This window comes from Colias croceus, chromosome 2, assembly GCF_905220415.1.
Source record: "Colias croceus chromosome 2, ilColCroc2.1".
In the NCBI taxonomy this organism is placed as follows: Eukaryota; Metazoa; Arthropoda; class Insecta; order Lepidoptera; family Pieridae; genus Colias; species Colias croceus.
Window position 1 is genome coordinate 4,693,543 of NC_059538.1, and position 24,899 is coordinate 4,718,441.

The window sequence follows — 24,899 nt, forward strand, 5'->3', positions numbered from 1 at the left end:
GAATTACAGGATTACAGGGTAAGTTATTTTTAGTGTTTTTAATTCATAATAACTAAATAAAATATTCTTATTATATTCGAAAAAATGGACCAACAAGATACCGAGAAATCATTTTATTTCCGAGAGAAGCCAGAATGTAGCCTGAATTATTTTATGCAATGAAGTATACCTACGTAAACGTAGCACGTACGACATGGGTACCTAATGTTATAAAATATAGCTTTTTGTCACACAGGATATTAATAAAAAACGGTAAAACAGCAATTTGCATTTTTTATTTAACAACATTTTCAACTACATTGTAGGCATATTTAGTCAATTTTATACAAGACGTGTTAACTATATTATAGTCTATACACAGAACAGTAAGATCGTCTATATATAAGTTTGGAAAAAATATAGAATCGTGGTGTGTCATCATTATTCTTGGCTAAGTGTTGTCTTAGACACGGCTCATACTGCATACAATTTCCTTATTTAACGCATTGAACTAGTGAAGAAGTTCAATTCTATGAAAGTATAAAAGTTTTATGAAGGTAAAGTCATTGAAAAACTACTTGTATTTAGACATAATATACATTGTGTATGTAGATTGTAGGTATATAATTATGTGCCTACTAACAAAGTTTATAGCTAGAATTCCGTACCATTAACTACGTCACTTAATAAACAATTAATTAAGTAAGTTGAACCTTTAAAGCTCAGCTAAAGGTAGGCACCTAAAGGATGTTAATTTTGATAATAAAACTTGAATAAAAAACTAAATAGGTACTATGTAATTTTCGTAATCTTAATGACTCTAATCTTCAGTTATCTATATGTTTTTATTTAAATGTTTCTGTGCAAATAATTATTGTAATTAATACTAAACAACAAATGCTTCAAGCGCAAGCATAGATAGCGCCGCCATGGCCGCGACGGCGGGAACTGTAACCACCCATGCGAAAATTATGTTCCTGCAAAACAATAGAAATACTTAGTAAGTTCATTTATTTTATACAGTTTTATACTTATAGTAGAGCCATTTTAATAGGCAACATTTGACAGTTCAACAAAATTCAACAACGTAACCTAGTAACGACGACATAGAATAACATGATATTTTGTTTTGTTACAACTGCACATTTGCTTAACTTTTTTCAATTACGATTACATATCTATACATATAATAAAATCGTAGGAAAGTCAAAACTGTACATTGAATATTTTTTTAAAAGAATACATAATCCATGATCTATAATCGATATAGAAGCCAAAAACATAGTTTTTAGAATTTTTGTCTGTTTGTCTGTTTGTCGGTTTGTCTGTTTGTCTGTTTGTCTGTATATTTGTCCGAGCTAATCTCGAAAAGTACCGCATAGATTGACTTCAAATTTTGCATGAATATTACTAACAGGTCGGGTGAGGCTTTTATATACACATTATCATGATATCACCTCCGGGGGAGGAGCTGTGAACCTTTATTTTTCTAACGTATTCCGTGTATTACACAGCGTACAAAGTAGACGTAGACGTCTAAAGACTCATGTTTAAATGTTGTTTTTGGGTAAGCCACGCTATTATCTAGCTTTACACTATAAAAACTACGTCATTTACGTAATTTTGGCAGAGAAACAGTTTAATGAATCTTAGTAGTATAAAGACAAATTTGAAACAGCGCCATCTATGAGACTTCATTAAAATCAAATCAATTTACATGTTTAACGCTTCTTGCAAATTTATAATTAAAAATTAAATAATATGATATTGGTGGGGTTTTTAATTGTACTTATTTATTTAACTTTTTAACCCATGTCTTCCCAGAGTCCACTTCAGGTGCTTATATTTTATGTGAATATACTAAATAAAATTTTACAAGTGAGGGTAGATGTTTATTATTTGATGTCAAACAAGACACTATTACCAGTTAATTGTGACATTTTAAAAAATCCTTCTTGCGTTCCCACAAAAGGTAAGTTGTAGCTTTTATAATTAATTATTACTTTATTAATTAATTATATAGTTAGACTCATGTTTTTAATTAGAATTGTAGTTACGACAAAATAAGAAAATGATGAAATTTTATTTTTATGTATAACTTTTACAAGACTATATTAAACGCCCAAAGAAGGTCACTTTAGTTCTTGATAGAATTTTATTTGTTAGTAGCTTTTTAATAAAATTAGGTAAAGTAATCTTTTCATTTTTTTTATTTACAGATTCAATGTTCATAAAAATTAACGATTTGCATGAGGATGTAGTAGAAATAAGTATCCTGGCGCGTGGTCAATTGTTGACTAAAGTTAATTTCCAACGTATGGTACAATCATTGGAAGAATCTTGGGTAATTTTAGAGGATATTTTTCGGGAATGAGAAAAGGGGCAGCCAACCACGTATCAGCGTGCGTGCGTGAGAATCTACCTACGTTTTAGTACCAAAAAAAATGTTATTTTGAAACGTAAATATTGCACTCACAACTACTGTACAAGTATGATTTTTAATCGTGCTTTACTGTCATCTGATTGTTTTATTATCGTTATGGCTATCGCGGTACAGATCGTACTGGGATCAGAGTACATATTATTTATCAATTGGTGTGGTTAATATACGTACCACACCAAGTAAAATATTTACAATCATACCAAATGGATTAACACGGTATGTACATAAGGCGGTCTTATCGCTTACTAGCGATCTCTTCCAGACTGCCCAAGGTAAGAGATAAAGAATTATACTCATGATCCAGCAATTTTCAACCGAAAAAGAAGTTTTTCTGTAATTGGTAGTTGTTTCATTTATTTATTTTAAATACCTAATTTTACTTTTATATTTGCCCATTTGCATTACATTCAGTATGTTTATTTCTGTCTAATATAAATACTCTTTTTTAGATATAAATAACAAAAACAACTTTTTTATTAAAATTTAGTACCTTGGGAAGATATTATCTATGTGTTAATAGAACAATACATAAAGGAAATTATGTTACGATTTTATACAATGAAAATATGTAAAAACATATTAGCAGGTGTAATTATTAAATTGATCCCGAACCCAAAACTGTAGTTAATTTTTTTTGTCATTTAGTGTTTAATTCATGTCAATTGGTTCATTAATAAAAAAAATTATGATCATTTAAATAATCACAGCGAACATTTGCTAAGGCATTCATGTACAAGGTGTAATCGTTCAGTGTGCACAGGCGATTTTTTTTGTAAGTATTACAGATAACAAAAAACTTTAAACTGATATCGAAAGTACTTAACCTAATAATGGCCGTAATCTTTTTTTTTAAATAAATCGAGAAATATAAAAAAAAATATCTTTAACCCTCCCATACATTAAGTACATAATATGAAATATGAATATCCCATATACATTTAATATCAAAGATTTTAGCTTTCTTTTTCTTTTTTTGGTTGTCTGCTTTAATTACTTCGCAAATTTGAAGTGGCATTTTCCACGCTTTTTCCGGACATTTTCACGCATTTTCCGGGGATTTTCCAGGCATTTTCCACGCCTTTTCCGGACCATTTCACGCATTTTCCGGATATTTTCCAGATATTTTCCAGGCATTTCCCAGGCATTTTCCTGACATTTCCCTGGCATTTTCCGGAGATTTTTCAGGCATTTTCCACGCTTTTCCCGAACATTTTCACGCATTTTCCGGATATTTTCCGGGTATTTCCCGGACATTTTCACACATTTTCTGGGGGATTTTCCAGATATTTTACAGGCATTTTCCGGATATCCCCGGAAAATGCCCCGGATTTCCGGAAAGTACGTAAGTTTTTTAGCTTAGATTAGTAATAAATTCTATTAACAATTCTGTGAATTGTTTATGGTAGTACGTGTTTACTAAATAATTGTATGTAAAGTAGTAACTACTACGCAGTCGCTATTCCACGCGGACGAAGTCGCGGGCACAGCTAGTTTATAATAATAATGACCGATACAAGTAATTTTAAGATTTCATTTTACTGATAAACCATTCTAAACATAATAAACAATTTCTGAATTGAAGAACTGACGTCGCTACAATTTTGTGTCAATAAACCTTTTTTCTTTTTAAATACCAGAGATGTTACTCTAAAAATCGAAATCTGACATCTAGAATCGAATGCATTGATTACTTGTGAATAAAAATCTTCATAAATTAATAAATTCGATTGACAAATGTTTCAAGTCCGTATCGATTAATTCACTTTTAATCGATGTTTTTAAGCAAGTTACCTCTCTTCGAAGATAAAATTGATAGACGTCAAATGTTGCCTATTAAATTGGCTCGACTATAGGTATATTTTTTCAACTTGAATTGTCCAGTTCATTACTTTACAAGAGTTTGTGATACGTTTGTGTAAGTAGGTACAGTTATTCACTAATATAGTTGCTATCTTCTGATGTCTTGTGTTATATTTGTGTATTATGAAAAATCAACTCCATATTTTTTTACAAATGTTAATTTACTCCATTCACTATAATAATTCACAATCTATCTATTCCTGTATTCTACATACCTGAACAGACTCCAATCAACAGCCTTCTCTGAGGAGTATCCAACACAAACGACCGAACCAACTTTGCAATGTGTAGTAGATACGGGCAACCCCGCCTTGCTGGCTACCAGCACAGTGAGAGCTGCTCCTAGTTCTATGGTAAAACCACTGAAAAACAACATGTTCATATTAAATTTTTTGGTCGAATATCAACTTCTACTTCCAAAAAAGGTAGGAATTAAAATATGTAAAAGAAAGGTGAATTTAGAGCTTTTCTTGAAAATTACATTTATAGTGTTAATCAAAAGTATATATACCTATATATATATATATATATTAATCTATAGTTACCTACATTTAAACAAATAACTAAAAAAACAGCCTGTGATTTAATCATTAATCACTATGCATCATCCTTTGATACAAAAAAATCTAAATAAACACAACAATCTAATAAAGCTTACGTATCCGGTGTAATGCTTGTAAGATCTTCGCCAACAGTTCTGATAACGCGACGTCCCCATAGCCACAAGCCCAGTGCGATACCAACGCCACCAAACACAAGAATCGCTAGCGGCGTCTCCGCACGAGCATGCGCACCTCCCTCAGAATATAACAACCATAAAGCAACCAGAGGACCTATAGCGTTACTGTAAAAATATTAAACATTTAAAATTATAATATCAATATTAAATATTAATCATACAAAGCATCAGCACGATCATCAGCATCTTAGCGATCTGATTATGCAATTAAAAAATAATTCAAATAATATTTAGTGCAAATTGAAATATAACACAGTTATCAAAATTACCTTACATCATTACCACCGTGTGCAAATGCGCCAAACGAAGCAGTTAAGACTTGTAAAAATGAGAAAAGTTTCAAGGTATCTGGCGGCGGGGGTGGGGCTGGCGCAGGCGGGGGCGGGGTGGTCGCTTTCAGCAGCGGGGCCGCGCTGGAGTTGGGTGTTATCGCTGGTAGACCCACTCTGCCATCGCATTCTATGCTCCAAGCACTGCCCCCTTCGGGTCCCTATATTAGTATTAGATATATTGGGTTATTAAATTGTTTAATTATATTTTCTATTTAACATTGGTTACGTTATAACTTCTAAATATATATGCGCATTTATCATACCTTTTCAATTCTAGGTGGAGGAGTATCAAAATCAACTACACCCGACATAGCTCCAACTGCAGTCATCCTTCCCAATTCAACGCGTGCAATTGTATCACAAGAATCACCTATAAATCCATTCTTAGAATCATAGCTTTCACCCATTCCTACAAGCTGATTAGAATCTAAGCTCTTACAACAACTAAGTGTTTCGTCAATATACTTCAATGTATGAATCTGGGGATCAGCATCAATCAACTGCAATCGGACTTTATCTGGAGGACTAAGACTTCGTGAAAGGATACTGCAATCGTCCATTGTGGCCAATAGAGCTCTGTTTCTGGCATTCATTTCTCTGATTCCAAGGGAACACTTATCAGCATCACTTAAGGTGACCATTTCAGCACTTTCTGCAATTGCTTCTAGAACTTTTCCATCTTCGGAAAGTAATGAAGTAGGTCTTTGTGGTACGCTAGTTTTATTCGAATGTGTTGGAGTATTTGCCGGAGTTGTTTCTGAAATATAATTGTTTTATGACTCAAAAAAGTACCTATAAAAAAACTTTTAATTGGATCATGAGTTAATAAATTAAAATTTAAAATTTACCATTTGAGAGACCAAGGGTAAAATTCACAGGATTTGCTGTAAGTTGTCGCCGATAATATGGTACAAGGAAGAGACGGACACAAACTGCCGCTACAGCACCAAGTGCTACAGATCCAGATAAAGCCGCCCACATTGGTATTTTATCCATAGCTAATACTAAAATGAAAAGTTTATATTATTGAGTACACATGTTCCATTTATTTTCTATAAATTAGAATTTAATAAGTAAACAATAAAACCATACATTTAGGTCCATCGTGCACAACGCTTATCACGTTAACAGCTACTGTAGCTCCATAAAAGAAAGGTAATGCGTGTAATCCAGCAGTCAAAGGTTGTGAGGCTCGAAGAATAAATCGGCGTACTAACCAATAAAGTAGAGCCGAGACCGTTCCACTTAATACCGGCGAGATAAACCACGACAAAACTGAAATGTTTCAAGGTTTATGTGATGTAATTATTAACTTTGTTTTATTTCACGTAAAGTTAATCCTATTAGATATAACTTTTTCACCGGTAGATAGTTACCTATAGCACCTAAAGTAGACCAACGAACACCGACTGGGCCCTTTGCTGTAAGAGTAAATCCAACTGTAGCACCCACGACAGAGTGTGTTCCAGAAACCGGTAAACGTAAAAATGTCGCCAAGATAAGCCACGCCGCTCCCGCGAGTAAAGCAGCGAGGCATCCTGCAGCAAGGAGTCTCTCTCCACCATCAGCGTACAAAGATACATCTAGTATACCTTTTCTCATTGTATCTGATACTTTATAGCCTGAAAAAAACATAAAACTCATAATTGGGTCATTTCAAACTTACGACTCTTATGAATTTTTATCTGTGTAGGTACCTAATAAAAAAGTTATGTCGTTGGTCTACAAACTCATTAACACACACAATTCCATTTTGAACAATAGCTCGTGACAACACGCGTCCTGTAACCTAAATATCCATCCAATTCATAATACCCAACCATTCAGAAAACCATTCACATAAGTAGTTGAAATTAATGCAAATCACTGCAAATCCTACTTATATGTATCATCAATGCGAAAGTTTGTGAAGATGTGTGTGTGTGTGTATGTTTGTCTCTTTCACGCAAATACTTCTGAACCGATTACAATGAAATTTAGCACACATATAGAGGGTAACTTGGATTAACACATTTGATAGGTTTTATCCCGGAAATTCCACGGGAACGCGAACTATGCTAGTTTTTCTTTGAAAACGGGGGCGAAGCCGAGGGCGGAAATCTAGTTTAAAATATTTGTAAAACCATTTTATCATAAAATAATATAATTAAATTAATTCAGGATCCTTGATAATACTGAAATCTATCACTGGCTAAATGGTAAAGGTTATGGTATATTTTAACTTACCTATTAAAACCGCCCCGGCGATTTCAAATATGGTAGCGAGAATGCATGCTTGTGTTAGTGTAAGAACCTTGGATCCAACGCTTGTTCCAAATGAGTTGGCCACATCATTGGCACCAATGCCGAACGCCAAAATAAATGCCACCACAAATCCACAAATAACTAACCACAATAGATCATCAGCGTAAGGTTCCATGGTTTTTTTTTTACAGGAATAATCAGCCCAAATTACCTAATTTTTAATTTTCCATGTAACCATTATCAAAACCAATAATTATGACTAGCACCTTAATAATTTATGCTCATTGACTATATCAAAGCTATGCTTTTCACGCTCCTTCCCGTTAACCACTAGTTCCTAAGTAGTAATAAAAAGAACTAAAAATGTTTAACATTCTGCTTTATATATTAGGTAAAACTGTACAATATTTTTCAATAAAAACCTATTGTTATCGTTAAACGTTTCTCAAAAAATTTGAATAAAATCGACAGTAAAGTGGTGTGCGTCACAAAGTTTGGTGTTTAATTAGCTTTTTTCGAAAGGATTGTGGTATTGAAAACTTTGGCTTCATTTCTGTAAAGAAAACAGAGATACATAATTCAATTTATTGTGAGGAATGTAATAAATCGTTTATCATTAAGCAACAAAGTAATTGCATTATCCATGTTTGAAATAAATGGGCAAACGAAAACTCAAAATTAAAAATCGTTATGTGCCAGATAACAAATAAATAATTAAAACATCAAAGGAAGTAGGTATATGTATTGCCTATTTCTATTGCCTATTTGTTACGTTTTTACGGGAGCTATACTTGTCTTAATAGAATTGAAATTAAACAAGGTTAATTATCTGAACAGTAATTCCTTTACGCTTTGCCTACTTAAAGATAAAACATATATTACTTTATTTTATTAGATTGAGATAAAATCATTCATTGACATCAATATTAGGTACACTTTCGATCTGACCTTTCCTAAAATAATTCGACGTCCACATGGCACAGTACCTAAATTATTGATTGAATGATGAAATATTGTTCATTTACTTCATAAAACAATTTAAATGGTTATATATGGAAGTTTGCTATATTTATAACTTTAATAAATATAACAATTATTTTTCTATAAATTTAAATGCTGTGATCCAATGATCACTGATCCAATTAATAGTATAAGAGATGTTTATATGTTTGGTACCGAGATATTTTATATGCAAATTTTTACGAAATACGAGTATGCAACAATTATCACTATAGTACTTACTTTTTAAAAGTGAAGAATAATATTCTCCTGAATGTAATATCCGTTACAAAGCTAGAAATATCGCCTTGAGTCGCTCAGCTGTACTGAAGTCACCGAGGGTCGGTGGCACGTTTTCAATAGAGCATGCGCGCCACCACCCCTCCGAAAACCTCCCATCGGCTCCTTTATTATTATGGAACTAAAGGCGCGACTGTTTACAAACGACCCCTTAGAAACAGTCCTAAAGAACTAGATGGCGTACGTAAACCTTTTTATTAAGTACTTAGGCTCTCATGAATACAGTTCAATTTCGAACAATAAAGTGTACTTATGAAATTTCAACGGCCTCACGACCTTCTATGCTTCTTAATAATAACGAGTGAGGACTTGATTAACTTGTATTAAAATTAAAATTATTAACATTTCATAAAATTATCAAGCTAAATAAACAGTGAAAGTACTGTTTCTTCTCTCTCAAACTTTACTTACCTAGGTAGTATAAAATATATTAGACGAGGTAAAATGGTCTGTACGTAGGTATTTATTATTTGTAACTTGAAACGCTGCGCTGCTTGATTATAAACCGTTAGTTTCTCAAAAGACTTAGGTTATTTTGCTTGTTACCTCAAAACTTTCGGCTGGGTGAACTGATTTTGATAATTCTTTTTATATTTGAAAGCTGGTGCCTGTCATGTGGAGTTAAATTTGGTTTAGTTTCTTCAATTTGAAAGTACTCTAAAGGTTTTAGTTAAAGAATAATTATTTCTGAAATTATTTGAAAGAAGAATAAAATAAATTTATTAATTTTGCAGCTTTGAATATATTATGTAAGGATAATACATTAATATTATCCTTACTTTCCTTAGGTAGAGTAGCGAAAGAGTTTTTGTTTGTGTATTCTCATTTCTCTCACGTCACTGGAGGAGATATGCCTATAGGCTATCTTTCATTTAAATATCTTTCATATTATGGGAGACATGCATAGAGTTTATATATATCATATTATTGTGTACAGGCCGGCGCATTCTTTTTCATAATCAGAGCGCATTCTAAATTTCAATTTCAACATTAGAATTCTGATTGGTTTTGTTTTTGGTAAATTTTTGTATAAATACGGATATTGTGTGCAAAATAAAATGATTACGATCAGTATCGTCTTTGAGTTCACAACCCCTCTACAGTTGGTGACCTCCAACGGAGCAAAAAGAAAACATGGAAGAAAAAGACTAACAACACCATGAAGAAAAGCACTGCGAGCTGGCCCCCGTCTCCATCCAGTCCAGGCTGCTACTATCTTTTACAGAGACTGCCTACCGAACCAAGCACATCTACAAAATGAATTAAACAAGTATCTACATAATAAAAAGAAGAACGACAAAAACGCCTATCGAATGGACTACTGCAGCAATTGAAGCTTTTGAGAAATGCCGACAAAGCATCACAGAAGCGACAACATTATGTTTTCCCATTCCTGGCTGCTCCCTTGCCATCATGACTGACGCCTCGGATCATAGTCTCGGCGCTGTACTTCAACAAAAGATTGAGAACCGATGGAAACCGCTAGCCCTTTTCTCTAAAGCAATGAGTGCTACGCAATGTCGCTACAGCGTGTATGATCGCGAATTATTAGCAATATACGCGGCTGTATTACATAAGTCAATTCTGTTCGAGTATCAAGTACATCAAAGGAGAAGAGAACACAGTCGCCGACGCGTTGTCACGCATCGAAGAGATCCAATGCCCTAATGTAATCGACTACAAGCAGTTAGCCATCGACCAAAGTAACGACGAAGAGCTCAGAAAATTAAAAACTCAAACAAATTTAAGGTTCGGTGAAGTCACGCTACCCGGACTCGATCGACCAATCACGTGCGAGCTATCAAGCGCATCGCCCCGTCCCTTTCTACCGAAGGCATACCGTTATATGGCATTTAACGCTCAACACGGACTATGCCACCCTGGTATTAGAGCTACTCGGAAGCTAATAACATCGAAGTTTTTCTGGCCAGCAATGAATAAAGACGCTACGTTATGGGCCAAGTCTTGTATCAGCTGTCAACGAGCTAAAATTCACCGGCACGTCGTCACTCCATTAGCAGAGTTCCCGCCTTCGCAACGCTTCGAACACATACACATAGATATAGTCGGTCCACTACGACTCTCAAGAGATTACCGATACTGTGTTACCATCATTGATCGTCTTACAAAATGGCCTGAAGCAGTTCCAGTTTCCAGTTCCAATTCAAGAAATAACTGCCGAAGTCGTCGCGAAAGCATTGTACGAGAACTGGATTGCACGCTTCGGCTGTCCGCTACGCATATCTACCGATCAAGGTCGACAATTTGAATCTGCTTTATTTAAGGCACTCATGAAAAGATTTGGGGTTACAAGAATACGCACTACGGCATTTCACCCTCAAGCAAATGGGCAAATCGAACGATGGCATCGCACTATGAAAGCCGCGCTCATAGCTCGCGGCAGTACTTGTCAATGGACAGACGAACTACCGACAGTACTGCTGGGTTTACGCACAGCTATAAGAGAAGATAACAACTTGAGTCCAGCTATGATGACCTACGGCACTACATTGCGCATGCCCTCCGATTTCTTCGTGCCTACACGGACGGGTATTGAAGACGCTGACTACGTGAAACGCCTGACAGAAACTATGGCTTTACTCACACCGACTAAACGATCCCCCGCAAATCGAGCAACATTTATTTACAAGGATTTGTCTACGTGTACTCATGTATTCATACGGAACGATACAGTTCGAGCACCCGAGCACCACTCACTCCGCCGTATGACGGCCCTTATGAAGTACTGAAGCGCTACGACAAGTACTACCAAATACAGTTACCACTTCGGACTACAGTAGTATCAATTGACAGACTCAAGCCTGCATACATATTAAACGAAGAGGTTGAAGGTATGGCAAGCACAGCAGTAGCATCTACACCTACACCTACGAGTGCTACGTCGTCAGTTCCTGCTACAGACTACAACACGGACAAGGCACGTCCCTACACTACAAGAAGTGGACGCGTCGTCAAGAAAAATGTTCGCTTCGCTTGAGGGGGGACACTATGGGAGACATGCATAGAGTTTATATATATCATATTATTGTGTACAGGCCGGCGCATTCTTTTTCATAATCAGAGCGCATTCTAAATTTCAATTTCAACATTAGAATTCTGATTGGTTTTGTTTTTGGTAAATTTTTGTATAAATACGGATATTGTGTGCAAAATAAAATGATTACGATCAGTATCGTCTTTGAGTTCACAACCCCTCTACAATATCATTATCATCCCATGAAAGTGTAGTATTAATAATTATTCATTCATTTATTTATTGACGCTTTTAAACCTATCTTTAACTAATTGTTTATCCGTGATTAAAACATGCCTTCCTGGTACATAAAATTATGAAAAGATACTTTACAGTTCCTGGGAACCACCTTGAAGCAATGTACGATTTGCGGAATCGTTGGGGTTGGGGCACTACGAATTAGATTTACGACATCACTTTACTTGTTTTATAACTGCATAACTACAAATGTAAATTAATAATAAATTAATGGCTTGTGTTGACTTTTTTTATAATTTAATTGCATTTCCGGAGTTTAAAAGGAAGTCCCTATTTTTTCTATTACTGAATGTCTCTGCCGTCTATGTCATTAGGCAAACGTCATTTTAGAAATCTATTGACAATTTGACAGATGTAAATGTTTAAATTATGTTTAAATTGTCAATTCTGTCAACATCCGTGCAAAACTTAACCAAATTTTGTAATAAAACAGCCTCATCTAATATTACAAAATCTTGAGTTTTAACATAATGTACTATTGAGTACAATATTGTATCTTCAACGTGAAATTATCATGCTATTGAGAAATGTATGGTGTGCAGCTGAGTTAACTGGCTGCTGGTACGCTGCAATAATTATAGAAATCGTATCAAAATCTATAATGTGTTCCTAAATTTCAATTTTGTTTTAGCAAACCATTGTTAACAAAACAGTTCGGGAATGTAAGGTATGCTCAGTGGGAACTTCGACAATCCTTCCATAATGCAAACCGAAGATCAAGACGACCACGTATTGAACCAAACCCTTTTAACATACCTCAAATTGAATCAGGGCCTCTAAACACTAGTTCGTTACTAAAACCATTTTTATTCACAATAGGGGTAAGTTTTTGTTATATCCTTGAATTATGATTTTACACATTAAATTCAGCTATTACATCAGATAGTTTTTTGTAAACAAAGCTTTTAAAATTGTATAATTTGTTTTGTAGGTAACAACCGCTAGTTTGACTACTTGTGTTATTTGGGAATATGAAAATGTTAGATCCCATGCAACAGCCTTACTCAAGAGACCAAGCGCCTGGTTGAATGGTCAGAAACGAATAGGGAGTCATGTAAGTGGTAGCAGCTGTAGAATATTAAGTACTCTGACCAACTAAGTTATTTAATTCTGGACTTTTTCAGAAATCAGAACCAGGCCCAATAACAAAATGGTGGAAGTCCCTAAAAACAAACGAAAAAGTTTTTTATCCAATTCTAGCTGCCAATTTGTTAGTATTTGGTGCTTGGCGTGTGAAGTCTTTACAGCCTTTTATGATTAGATATTTTTGTTCAAGTCCTTCAGGCAGTAAGTAAATTTTTAAATTTTTGTTGTAAATATTCTTTTTTCTTATTATTATGTATTTCACCAAATAAAACTACACTTAATATATTTGACTTGATTTCAGGTTCAGTGTGTCTCCCAATGGTACTGTCAACATTTAGTCACTATTCAGCATTTCATTTAGCTGCTAATATGTATGTGTTGTATAGTTTTATGCCAGGTAGAATATTTTTTATTAATATATACTTTCTAACATATTTTATACCTTGTCTAAAGCATGCATTAATAATTGAAATATTTTTAGCGGCAATGGCATCATTAGGAAAGGAGCAATTTGTGGCTATGTATATGAGTGCTGGTGTAATCAGCAGTTTTGCCAGTGTTCTTTATAAGGTCTTGCTCAACCAGCCTGGCCTAAGTCTCGGAGCGGTAAGGTCATTTATACCTTTGTTAATGAAAACTACAATTTACTAATAACTTTTTACCATTATCCAATCTGTATAAGCTGGTCAAAGTGCAAAGTCTTATTTATTCTAGCAACTCTTGTATCCTTTGATTGTATCATAATGAAACATGCATTCTATTGGTTGCAAGTCTTATAGGAGCTCTTACATTTATGCCTTTTCTAACTGAAATGTTATATTATATAAATAAGTGCTGATATTATTTAGTTTTTTATTAATAAGTGATATTATATAACTTGGCATGTATTAATATAAAACTTTTTCATTGTAGTCGGGAGCAATTATGTCAATATTGTCATATGTGTGTGTACAATATCCTGACACCAGGCTGAGCATCATATTTCTGCCTATGTTTTCCTTTGCCGCTGGATCTGTAAGTTTTCTATATATAATTTTTTCACAGCTTTTTTCATTATTATTCAAATTTCTATTGTATTTACCAGCTAAAACCTGGATGTGTTTTGAATATATTTTTATTTGATCTACAAGTCATTTAACATGGTTAATATCATCATAATTACTATAAACAATATTTTTTATATATATTATATTTTTAATAAATATTTTTGTAACAGGCAATCAAAGTTATAATGGGTGTTGATTTGGCTGGTGTTGTCTTGGGGTGGAAATTTTTTGACCATGCTGCGCATCTTGGTGGAGCCATGTTTGGCATGTAAGTTAATGCTTCTTTTTATAAAATTTAAAAAATATTAAAATTATAGTTCCTTTGCATTTTACTACTAATCATGATAAAATTTGTAATACATCATTGAAAAATAAATAATATTATTTTATTTTTTAAAACCATTAGAATCATTATACATAATATTGTATTCTATAACTATTAAAGTATATTGAATTATTTTTCCAGGGCCTGGTGTTATTGGGGAGGTCTTCACATTTGGGGAAACAGAGACAAGTTTCTTCAGTATTATCACAATTTCAGGAAGGATTCCAGATAGTACTGATTATATTTTGATTGTCTAGACCAAAACTTTAAATGCTGTTAAATGCTATTTATTTTATAAAATGTTCAGATTCTGGTTATTTTGATAGATTTAATTTATAATCACAAGTTATAAATAAAAGAACTTGAAAGTTTCATAAACTTTTATTTTTATGTTATTCTTAAGTATATGTACAAAAATATATGTAGCTCAGGTAAATGCAGCTGAGGTATAAAATTGTAAAAAAAAGAGAACTGTAATAGAATAAGAACAATTAACCCTCTGAGAACATTTTGTTGACCATAACCTTTGGAATAATATTTTACGCTGTAAGTATTTTAGCATGGAAATCAAAGTGTTCTCCTATGTAGGTGGAGATATAATAGTATGAATGGTCGTAGCCTTCGCGTAACTTCAATATGACAGGGACGCCAGCGGATCGACAGGCTTGAACAAGGTTCTCAGGCAATAGTTGTTTTTCAATGTAGAATTTGTCAGCCGCACCCTAATGATATAAAAAACACAATATATTTAATTAGATGATACTTAATTTTCATGGAACTTTTCTATAGGATGGACAAACCAAAGCATATAAATAAACTACTAATCTAAGGGCCACTTGCAGCAATACTTTAAATCGAGATTTACTGAAACAAAAACTCGATTTAGGTCTACATCTGATTTAACGTCTTGCTCATTATGATTTAGCTTAAAATCTCGATTTAAATTGGCGTCAAAGTTAAACCGGCGTGTAGGTCGGTTTATAGTTGTTAAATCTCGATTTTATTGACAGATAACGTTATTGTAGATTTGTTCTTTCTTTTATTACGTGAAAATGGATTTATTAGCTTTAACAGTGGCGTACAATGATAATGATTTGTTATCAGACGATGACGAGCTAATCGTGCAATATTTAGAAACCCCGTTTTTCTCTCGAAGAGTCTATAATGGAAGTGATTTATATAGCACGTTACGAGATGACGAATTCTTGAAAAGATTCCGGTTAAGTAAACGCAGTGCAACATTCCTGCTTGATAAAATTATTCATAATTTTCCAAATACTTTCAACAGGTAAGCTGTGAATAAACATGTACCTACTAGACTAGAATCCATCCGCCTTCAACTAACCTAAATAAAATGTATGGGTAAAAATACTATTAATACCTAAAAATACCAAACGACACTCGAACCCAAACTTCATTTTATTTTTTCAGAAATGCTGTATCCCCAATGAACCAGCTTCTATGCACCCTGAGATATTATGCTACTGGTAGTCAATTAACAGCTTGTGGAGATGTTATTGGAGCTCATGAGTCCACTGCCTGTAGAATATTGCATCGAGTAACACATGCAATTGCTTCTTTATATTCAGAGTTTATTAAAATGCCTGTTACTGTTGATGAACAAAACAATGTTGTGGCAAAGTTTTATGATATAGCAAAATTTCCCCGTTGTATTGGTGCTATAGATTGTACACATATAAAAATTTTATCTCCGGGTATGTTGAAATATCTTTGTTCTGTTTTTGTTTGCATGTCTATAAATATTAAATATCCAGATTATATAATATGTAACATGTTCTCTTATCAACAGGTGGTGATTATGCTGAAATTTATAGGAATCGAAAGGGCTATTTTTCCATTAATACCCAGTGCATATGCTCGGCTAATTTACTTTTCCTAGATGTAGTGGCTCGTTGGCATGGTTCAGTACACGATGCTAACATTTGGGACAACTGTGCACAAAAGAGAAACTTTGTTCAAGTAGGTATTTTCATCCAATATTAAAAAATTAAGTGAAATATATCTGCACTATCTGGCACCACTCTCTTATTATAACATTACTTACCTAATGTATGTCAGAAATTAACATTAATAAATATTAAATACTATTGAAGTAAATTTTTATTATTCATCTAAGGAAAGTACTACAAACTGAATTTCACACGCAATTTTAAATGCTGTTACTTACTACTTTTCAGGGAGTTTACAATGAAAAATTATTGGTTGGGGATAGTGGTTATTCTCAGACCAGATACATGATGACACCACTGCCTGAAAATACACCTAGTACAAGAGGTGAAAAATTATACCAGGAGTCTCAAATAAGAACTCGAAATGTAATAGAGAGAACGTTTGGTATTTGGAAGAGAAGATTCCCTATTCTTTCAAAAGGAATAAATGTTAAATTACGAAGAGTGCCAGGTAAAACTATTTCCATACCTTAGCGGGTTGCAGACCAAGAGCTAAAATCAAATCAGCTTGGTTTGCTTAGCCGAGTTCTATACATTTGTAATTGCAGTCTGCTGCATCTATGTTACCTTGCTATACATTTTTTGACCTTTATTTATAAAATATCTCACTTATCATTTTACAGGTATCATTGTTGCTACTGCAGTTCTACATAATATTGCAATTTTACAAAAGGATTCAGAACCACCTACAGATGAAGATATACCACATATATCAGGTAGATATACCAATAGCAATACCAACAAACTCCAGAACTTTGTCCAGAAGTATAGCCGGCAACATTGAACGAACATTATTAATTAATGAATATTTTGCAAGATTATAATTAGATGGATAAATACAAAACAAAATAAAAAATAAATAAATTCATTGTTTTTTATTTAATTCTAATGCATATTTTTCTTTGAGATATTCCAGCTCCATTTTATTTTTTTTCTCTTCAAATTGCAGTTTTTCTTGAGCTAATTTAATTAATATCTTCTGATGTTCAATTTGAAGTTCAGCCAGTTCTTTTTGGGCTTTCACCAGGTCCTTCTTATCCTCTGCTAACTCTTTGAAAGAATGAGATACGTTTTGCTTCTTTCCTGTAAAGTTAAAAAGACTTGTGAAAATTGTTAACAAACCACTCTCATAGAAAAACTGTCTTTAATGAGTGTTATGAAAATAATTACTCTGTAATTTTACCTTTTCTCAATGACTCCAGACTTGGGTCTACCTTCCTTTTCATAATATTTAACCTTTTTTTGTCATCATTGCCTGAAATAATATTACTTTTTTTTAATTTCTTTTAAAATGATGTCTGTATTCAATTCACTTAATGTATGGGTGCTAAGATTATTTGCACACTGCAAATCTATTCATCAGGGTTGATGCAGTGATAATATCAAAGAACCTTACCATTTTCTACCTGTGGTGAGTCAACTACTATCATATCTATCGGTTGCATCTCTGTATTAATGGATGCTGACTCTTGCTGCTCCTTCATAAACTCTGCATCTCCGTCATAAATAGTGTATAGCCCTTCCAGTGAGGGTCCAATTATTGTTTTGACCTTTTCAATTACAGGGTCACGGCTACCAGATGACTCTGGAGGTGGACCTCCTCCTGTAAACAACATCTTTTTGAAATTATCTGTCAACAAACAAAGCAGTATGCATCACTGCTAACAGTATTCTGAACACTTACCTGTACGATTAATTTCTTTTTTATGTAAAGCTTCTTCTCTTTTTGCATCCTTTACCAACTCCTCGAATGTATTTTTACAGTCTAAACTGCTTGCTTCTGTTGCCTGTGCAACCTGGTTCCAGTCCTGCCCATACTCTTCCACTGCATTGAGTAGCAAAGGTGCTAAAAAAATTATAGATTAATTTTAAATTGTTTATTTTTTAAGTGTATTATGGAATTAATTGGTAGGTACAACTAATGAATATCTTACCTCTGATAGCCATTTTTTCATTAGAGTGCATCTTTTTCACTTTAACTTTTTGGTTTTTGTAACAAGACAACAGTTTGTCTGCCGTTCTGGGGGAGAAATTAGTTTGGGAGTTGTACTCAGCAGTTAACCTTTGCCAAGCCATTTGCTTGTCTTTTGCTGTAGCCCCATCTGTTCTTTTATTTTCTATTATGGGGTATTTTTCTACTAGCTTTAAAAGATGCATTATTTCCGCAGTAGGAAAATTAGGTCCCCTGGATTTCTTCATCATATTGTTCATACTACTGCACAATTTGATATAATTATGTATTTAAAAATAACACGCACACCGCACAATCGCAAACAAACTCGGAAACACAACACAGAATAACGGGAACGTTAAAACTTAAAACAAAACTGACACTGACAAGTGACAGGAAGCACGTTTTTTTGTACACGAAATCACGCTTGACATAACAACGGAACGTAAGGAATGAATGGTGAGTGAATGATGGGCTTAATCTTGATTTAGTTAAATCGAACGTAATTTTAAGACGTGCAAGACAACACCGATGAGATTTAAGTTAAACCGGGTTTAAGAACTAAATCTAGTTTTAATAGAATCAAGATTTTAAAAATTTTGCTGCAAGTGGCCCTAAGGAAGAGACAATAGACAAATTTTCAAATAAATAATATCATTTAAATTTATGAGGCAATTAATCTAATAACAATTTTTACCTGATCTAGGAGAAGAGTTAGTGGTGGGCCGTCATATTTGCTCACAAGTTCGGTGGCATCCCACTCAGCCCACTTGCTTTTATCCTCACCCAGGTAACCAGAGAAAGCCTTGACACCCCACGGACAAGCACTAGGGTTGCAAATTGGTGCAAATCCACTAACTGACTTGTATTGACCTGGGTTTCGTAATGCTGAAACCAAAGCTCCATGACCACCCATGCTGTAAAAAAACATGACATTAAAACTATTTGAAGGTATGTATACAAAATTTTATATTAAAGGGAAATAAAGAAATGAGTTATATACCTATGACCCATGATTCCAATCCTTTTTGGGTCAACTACATTACTAAAAGCATTGATGACAAGGTCATACAATTCTTTGTTCACATAGCTTCCCATCCTGTAGTGTTTAGCCCATGGGTCTTTTTCTGCATCCAGATAAAAGCCAGCTGAGACCCCAAAGTCCCATGATTCGTCATCACCCTCTATTTTCACTCCTCTAGGAGAAGTGTCAGGACCCACAACTATTATACCATGTTCTGCGGCATATCTACAAAAAATATTGTTAATATTAATTATGGCCAAAACTGATTTGAGATGTGATTTATTTGTTAATGTATTTTGCACTTGAGTCTTGAGATAACATAGTTTGTAAATAAATGGATGATTTATTACATCTATCTGCTTTTACTATTGATCGTTAATAATAACATTGCAATAAAATAATCATAAAAGCTCATTGCTTAAGGTCAAGATACAAAAATGATAATATATTTTGATAATTACCCATAAATATTATCAGAACATGAGATAACCTTATCTTACAAAAAAAGTTCTCAAAATTAATAGTATATTGAATTGTACAAATCTAAAAGTAAGGTTCACAAAATAAAATGTTATGTTATAATGTACCTATTTGAAAACCAATTGGATTTATGCTTTATAACATATTCTATAAAAGATAATACTTATGTATTGAGAATTATCATTCTTCATTTCATTTTCTTTTCCACTTTCTTATATATGTATGTACATGCAATATGAAGGTATATGAATATCAATAATCTTTATTTTATTTAGAAAACAAATTAACCCATTGAGCCCCAAGCGGCCCGATCGGTCCACGACACAATAGATTTTCTATCGTGTCTGTGATTCCGGGACCTGAGTTATTAATCAAACAAATTGAATATTTTCAAATTTAAAAATAGCTTATAACATAACTAGCTTACCTTTGAAAACCAGACTTGGTAATAAAGTTTTGTTCAGTGCATGTAAGTCCAGATAGATAAAAAATTACAGGCAGTTTAGCGTCACCACCTTCTGCCTGAGGTGGTAAATAAATGGAAAAGTTCATTTTGCATTGGAGCTCTGAAGATTCATGGGTGTAAACTTTTTGGTCACCACCAAAAATCTTGTTAGAAGAAACCAATTCTAGGCCATCCATCTTTAATTTCTGTAAAATGGAGAAAACACAATAGAAATCTTTTTCTCAATTAAACTCAAATAGTTAAACTAAAACTGTTGACATTTAGTGGCTAATTAATTTGGACAAAATTAAAATAAATTTTTATTTCACATTTAATTATTATTCATAATAGTATATAATATAATGAATATTTATGAAATGTTTGAATGAATTTGATTTCTTTTCTTCACAATATATAAAGAAAATTTACTAACTTTCTGGAATTCTGAGTTAATATTTTGCATCATATTATGGGAAAGAAATAAATAAATATGTTAATAGTGACTAGTGAGTATACCGCGGGAGATCTGAACAACTACTGAACTTGAGATTCATCTTTCATGACATAAATTTTATCAATAAATTAGTACTTTGTTATGTAATATAATTCATAAATCGAAGCAATATAACAAAAAATTTGTATGCTCATATCACATTATTATATTATGTCTGAATGATAATAGAGATTACGTAATTAAAATTCATATCATACGATTATCACGCGGTTGTTAGTTGTTTTCTAGGAGCCGGCAGCCGGTTAAATGTTATTTATTATTTACGAAACGCTTCAGTATTTATAAAACAAATCTTTTTCAACTCATTATAACGTCATATTGTTTAATCATTATCAAATAGATTATTATCATTATCAAAATATCAAATAAATATTAATTTTTAATTTATCAAATAAGTACCAGGTTAGGTGTGCAATAAAACAGTTAAGTTTTTACCAATACTTCCATTGAATTATAAAAGCTGTATAAATTTAGACTAAATCCACAATTTACGTACCTACCTTGCAAATACGAAATTTCCACTGACTTCTGAAATAAGGCCTATAATCACCAAAATAGCGAAAAACAAGCAATTCATACGTTTAATTTTGACATATTAGGACAATTGACAGGGCTGAGCAGTGAGCAATTTTTTCGTGGCAAATTGACACAATGTTTATTGCTACTCCTCACAGATAAATTATGGCTTTTAGAGCACAGTTTGCTACCTTCGTCGTGTTGCAAATAATTGAAGTAAAAATAATAAAATAATAGGTACATAATTTTGCACCATTTAATTCGGAATTTCAAATTATGTCTGTACGTGCTAATAACACAATAATAATAATACATTAATGGATCTCTGTAATCTAATTTTTTAAATAAATAAATAATAAATAGCTATGATTAGTATATTGCGGTAATTGTGCTTTTGCACATTCGTGCGAATGCCGAGGTGATTAACGAATACGCAATCATTGAGATAATATTACTACCATACTACGTATGGAGGAGACACCACGAACAAAATCTGTGCGCCATTTTTTTGCTCTAACTAAGTTTTAAAAAATATTATCTAGTTAGGTACTTACCGATGAAAGTTAGTTATATAGTTAATAAAAAATGAGCGTGCAGTGCCATATGGCGTATGTTGAGCGGAACATACGTGATGTAGGCGGTGTCGTCTCCATATGTATAAGTATCTCAATGTACGCAATATATTATTTAATCACTAAGCAATGCACTTGATAATTATTACACTAATTAGATTCGCGTATCCGATGTAGAATAGACCTAGATCCCACCGCAGGATTATTGCGTTCATAGTTTTTTTGAAACCAAAATTTAGGCATGACGACAGTATCCATAAATGATCGTATTAGTGTTTTTAAGGGAAAATGTATAATAAATAAATTAAATATAGTGACTTAAAAATCTCAAAAACATTAAGATTAATGAGATTATCAATAAAATAAAACATTGAAATTCTGCAGTTCGCCATTTTGACTAAAACACGCGTGACGTTACGATAGGTAAACAACTCACGTCAGATGTATTTTGTTGTTATGAATATGTTGAGAATACGCATTTTTATTTATTTTCTATTGTTTCACGTATGCTTTATCGACTCAGAACAGAAATATAATTGCGAATTCACGAATACGTGGCACGTGGTTTCGGGGTTCTCCGCGCCAACTTTATACAATCATTTCTTATTATTTTCTCGCTTGAAATAATTACTCACAAATTTTATGCATTATTTTTATGTGGATTCACACTGCAATACTGCACACAACTTATAAACTTTGAAATTCGTTTCTATAACACATATTAAATAAATATTTCTTTAATTTTCTTCGCAATGCGTACAAATAATTACGTATTTACTAAAGAATGACGTCACGCCTACGCCATGACACCTGCGAGCTGTTTTGGCACAGTTAATAAATATTTTTTGAAAAATGGCTTAATTTATCTTCGTTAAATTTAAGTATATTACCGAAATATAGGGTTTTTCTTGTATAGTAAACGTATACACACATTATGGAAGAGGATTTCAAAATCTTTCGTCATGCCTAATCCTCAAAATTTGGCCGCACTCATTAGTGATTAGAGTCGACACTCGTATACATACAAACATATATGAATATTTTGTCGAACTTATCCAGTCTACAGGCGAATAGCGTAGGTACTCCAATGTGTAAATGCACCATTTCAAATTAAATTTATTAAAAAATCTACTTTACATTTTAATTTACTTTTTCCGATCTTTACTAAAAAATAATGCAAAGAATTTTCATTTCATTGTAATGCGTCCCACAGTATTAGCTGGGTAAATTATTCTCAACCATATGGTTACAATATCTCATAAATCCTCAAAAAACATCATAAAAGAAATCATTTTATATGTTAGAGGAGAACTGTTAGTACCATTTAGTACAAATTACAAGGCAAGTACTAAATACTAAATATTATATACTAATCATGCCTGCGCAATGAACGCAGCGTTCGCATGAATTATAAAAGTATTTTTGATTCATTATCATAATAAAATAAATAAATTTTCATAATAAAAAAATCATCATTTATTCAAACAGTAAGAAAATTTATTACAGTAATTAATTTTTATAAAATAATACTACTCACTATTCATCACAACTCAACATACTTATTAATTACATAATAGAAAACAGAATGTTTGATTTGCCTCCAAATTGAAATCTTTAAGTGAACTTGGCAAATCAAATACTTAATGTTTCTACATCACAATATTATCACAAAAACAAAGCATGGTTTGAACTACATAGCTTAATAGCTACATATTTAATACTATATTCCAAGCGTCCATGTAACACTTAAACAACTTAATAATCTCTGCATTTGTTTTTATAAAGATAAAACATTTAAAGCTGTTTAAACTTATTTGATTGCAATTTATAGGTTTCGGCTTTATCCGAGCTTACATAATCATATATTTTTTATTCTATTAACCTCTTTCTATTTGTCTTGTAAGACAGATATGTATTCCAAAATAGGGCAACTGATTGTACGACTAGTACTTGATACTGCAGAGGTACATAGTAAAAGTTTACCACTTGTACCCAGGGCCAAATGTAATAATTGGTTTTTAATATATCAAAATAATTTGCATTAACATCTTGCTGGATAGCATCCCACTTCTTTCCTTGTAACATTCCAAGCGCCACAAGCAATGAGAATAAAAAAGTTGGTGCAAACACTACTTGGTCTACAAAAACTTTTTTCATAGCCACTGTTTTACCACTAGAACCAACATGACGGTTCAAAAGACCATACCATACTCTTAAAGCAGGACCCTGGAAATAAAAAAAAAATATCAGAAACAATTCTATGAAGTAAAAATTGTTTAACACCAAGTAATTTTTTTTACTTACACCAAAACAGAAACCGATCGAAGAAAACTTTAATGTTCTGCTGTAATCAAATTCCTTTATAGGTTTTTTCTCAATTAAAGTTTGCGATATCATGTCTCCTGCTCCCATCAAAGTTCCAGTTTGTACAGCCTGAACTAAATAAGGTCTACGATTTAAAAGTTTTTGATAAAACTGAAATATTCCACGAACTTTCATTATGGATACATGCATTGTTCCTATAGGTTATCTAACATATTTTAATAATTTATTTTTTAGTGCAATGTACACAGTGATATTCGCTTTTAATTTAACATTTTTTTAAATCGCAATAATTAACAATGAAAAATCACAACTTGCTTTTTATTGAACTTCAAAGTTCAAAATACCTCATTGATAAAAATTAAAACGCTATCAATCGCGACATTTCGATTTTCGTATCTGTGTTTCGTATGACTTTGAAGTTTGAATTTTATAAATGATACGACATTGACATAGGTAA

At 32.9% G+C, this 24,899-nt stretch overlaps 6 protein-coding genes across 9 annotated transcripts; 2 read left to right on the top strand and 4 right to left on the bottom strand.

Annotated features, from left to right (window-relative positions):
- Nucleotides 1-256: 256 nt before the first annotated feature.
- On the bottom strand, nucleotides 257-8,941 carry LOC123699292 (sodium-dependent phosphate transporter 1-B). Its single transcript, XM_045646219.1, has 10 exons — nucleotides 8,840-8,941; nucleotides 7,580-8,150; nucleotides 6,730-6,975; nucleotides 6,446-6,628; nucleotides 6,202-6,357; nucleotides 5,617-6,110; nucleotides 5,291-5,511; nucleotides 4,941-5,126; nucleotides 4,498-4,644; nucleotides 257-956 (listed from the first exon to the last, which is right to left on the bottom strand). Exons 2-10 carry the CDS (start codon nucleotides 7,770-7,772, stop codon nucleotides 866-868), a joined length of 1,917 nt encoding a protein of 638 aa, XP_045502175.1. The 5' UTR covers nucleotides 7,773-8,150; nucleotides 8,840-8,941; the 3' UTR covers nucleotides 257-865.
- A 2,330-nt stretch (nucleotides 8,942-11,271) lies between these two features.
- On the top strand, nucleotides 11,272-11,894 carry LOC123699880. The gene is made up of 2 exons (XM_045646932.1): nucleotides 11,272-11,446; nucleotides 11,548-11,894. The coding sequence occupies exons 1-2, from the start codon at nucleotides 11,272-11,274 to the stop codon at nucleotides 11,892-11,894; spliced, it is 522 nt and encodes a 173-aa protein (XP_045502888.1).
- Nucleotides 11,895-12,547: 653 nt separating this feature from the next.
- On the top strand, nucleotides 12,548-15,017 carry LOC123699557 (presenilins-associated rhomboid-like protein, mitochondrial). The gene is made up of 9 exons (XM_045646535.1): nucleotides 12,548-12,749; nucleotides 12,820-13,009; nucleotides 13,120-13,242; nucleotides 13,313-13,475; nucleotides 13,576-13,671; nucleotides 13,756-13,880; nucleotides 14,187-14,288; nucleotides 14,491-14,588; nucleotides 14,787-15,017. The coding sequence occupies exons 1-9, from the start codon at nucleotides 12,703-12,705 to the stop codon at nucleotides 14,875-14,877; spliced, it is 1,035 nt and encodes a 344-aa protein (XP_045502491.1). The 5' UTR covers nucleotides 12,548-12,702; the 3' UTR covers nucleotides 14,878-15,017.
- Nucleotides 15,011-22,970, bottom strand: LOC123699589 (S-formylglutathione hydrolase). Of its 4 annotated transcripts, none has more exons than XM_045646604.1 (5): nucleotides 22,753-22,970; nucleotides 20,498-20,721; nucleotides 19,570-19,815; nucleotides 19,264-19,483; nucleotides 15,011-15,367 (listed from the first exon to the last, which is right to left on the bottom strand). In XM_045646604.1, exons 2-5 carry the CDS (start codon nucleotides 20,710-20,712, stop codon nucleotides 15,185-15,187), a joined length of 864 nt encoding a protein of 287 aa, XP_045502560.1. In that variant the 5' UTR covers nucleotides 20,713-20,721; nucleotides 22,753-22,970; the 3' UTR covers nucleotides 15,011-15,184. The 4 variants fall into 4 exon arrangements, with proteins under 4 accessions (XP_045502560.1, XP_045502551.1, XP_045502543.1 ...); XM_045646595.1 differs by lacking the exon at nucleotides 22,753-22,970 and adding an exon at nucleotides 21,526-21,687; XM_045646587.1 differs by lacking the exon at nucleotides 22,753-22,970 and adding an exon at nucleotides 21,530-21,683.
- Nucleotides 17,359-18,774, bottom strand: LOC123699615 (myb/SANT-like DNA-binding domain-containing protein 3). Its single transcript, XM_045646613.1, has 5 exons — nucleotides 18,550-18,774; nucleotides 18,300-18,461; nucleotides 18,012-18,218; nucleotides 17,799-17,870; nucleotides 17,359-17,698 (listed from the first exon to the last, which is right to left on the bottom strand). The coding sequence occupies exons 1-5, from the start codon at nucleotides 18,770-18,772 to the stop codon at nucleotides 17,481-17,483; spliced, it is 882 nt and encodes a 293-aa protein (XP_045502569.1). The 5' UTR covers nucleotides 18,773-18,774; the 3' UTR covers nucleotides 17,359-17,480.
- A 622-nt stretch (nucleotides 22,971-23,592) lies between the features above and the next one.
- Nucleotides 23,593-24,844, bottom strand: LOC123699681 (protein Mpv17). Its single transcript, XM_045646694.1, has 2 exons — nucleotides 24,422-24,844; nucleotides 23,593-24,343 (listed from the first exon to the last, which is right to left on the bottom strand). Exons 1-2 carry the CDS (start codon nucleotides 24,629-24,631, stop codon nucleotides 23,987-23,989), a joined length of 567 nt encoding a protein of 188 aa, XP_045502650.1. The 5' UTR covers nucleotides 24,632-24,844; the 3' UTR covers nucleotides 23,593-23,986.
- Between the last annotated feature and the right edge of the window lie 55 nt (nucleotides 24,845-24,899).

Bases quoted from the DNA above. Each gene is read 5' to 3' on its own strand.
- LOC123699615 (XM_045646613.1), bottom strand. From the start codon at position 18,772: ATGCATCTTTTAAAGCTAGTAGAAAAATACCCCATAATAGAAAATAAA. The intron at 18,462-18,549 runs GTAAGATATTCA...TAATTTTTTTAG, and splicing joins TGAAAAAATGGCTATCAGAG to CACCTTTGCTACTCAATGCA. The intron at 17,699-17,798 runs GTAAAATTACAG...TTAACTTTACAG, and splicing joins TCTGGAGTCATTGAGAAAAG to GAAAGAAGCAAAACGTATCT.
- LOC123699589 (XM_045646577.1), bottom strand. From the start codon at position 20,981: ATGATGCAAAATATTAACTCAGAATTCCAGAAA. The intron at 19,816-20,497 runs GTAAGCTAGTTA...TATTTTTTGTAG, and splicing joins ACCAAGTCTGGTTTTCAAAG to ATATGCCGCAGAACATGGTA. The intron at 15,368-19,263 runs GTAAAAATTGTT...TTATATCATTAG, and splicing joins TAACTCTTCTCCTAGATCAG to GGTGCGGCTGACAAATTCTA.
- LOC123699880 (XM_045646932.1), top strand. From the start codon at position 11,272: ATGAAAGCCGCGCTCATAGCTCGCGGCAGTACTTGTCAATGGACAGAC. The intron at 11,447-11,547 runs GTATTGAAGACG...TTTATTTACAAG, and splicing joins CTTCGTGCCTACACGGACGG to GATTTGTCTACGTGTACTCA.
- LOC123699681 (XM_045646694.1), bottom strand. From the start codon at position 24,631: ATGCATGTATCCATAATGAAAGTTCGTGGAATATTTCAGTTTTATCAA. The intron at 24,344-24,421 runs GTAAGTAAAAAA...TTTTATTTCCAG, and splicing joins CGATCGGTTTCTGTTTTGGT to GGTCCTGCTTTAAGAGTATG.
- LOC123699292 (XM_045646219.1), bottom strand. From the start codon at position 7,772: ATGGAACCTTACGCTGATGATCTATTGTGGTTAGTTATTTGTGGATTT. The intron at 6,629-6,729 runs GTAACTATCTAC...GAAACATTTCAG, and splicing joins GTCTACTTTAGGTGCTATAG to TTTTGTCGTGGTTTATCTCG. The intron at 5,512-5,616 runs GTATGATAAATG...ATACTAATATAG, and splicing joins CTCCACCTAGAATTGAAAAG to GGACCCGAAGGGGGCAGTGC.
- LOC123699557 (XM_045646535.1), top strand. From the start codon at position 12,703: ATGCTATTGAGAAATGTATGGTGTGCAGCTGAGTTAACTGGCTGCTG. The intron at 13,010-13,119 runs GTAAGTTTTTGT...TTTGTTTTGTAG, and splicing joins CATTTTTATTCACAATAGGG to GTAACAACCGCTAGTTTGAC. The intron at 14,289-14,490 runs GTAAGTTTTCTA...TTTTTGTAACAG, and splicing joins TTTCCTTTGCCGCTGGATCT to GCAATCAAAGTTATAATGGG.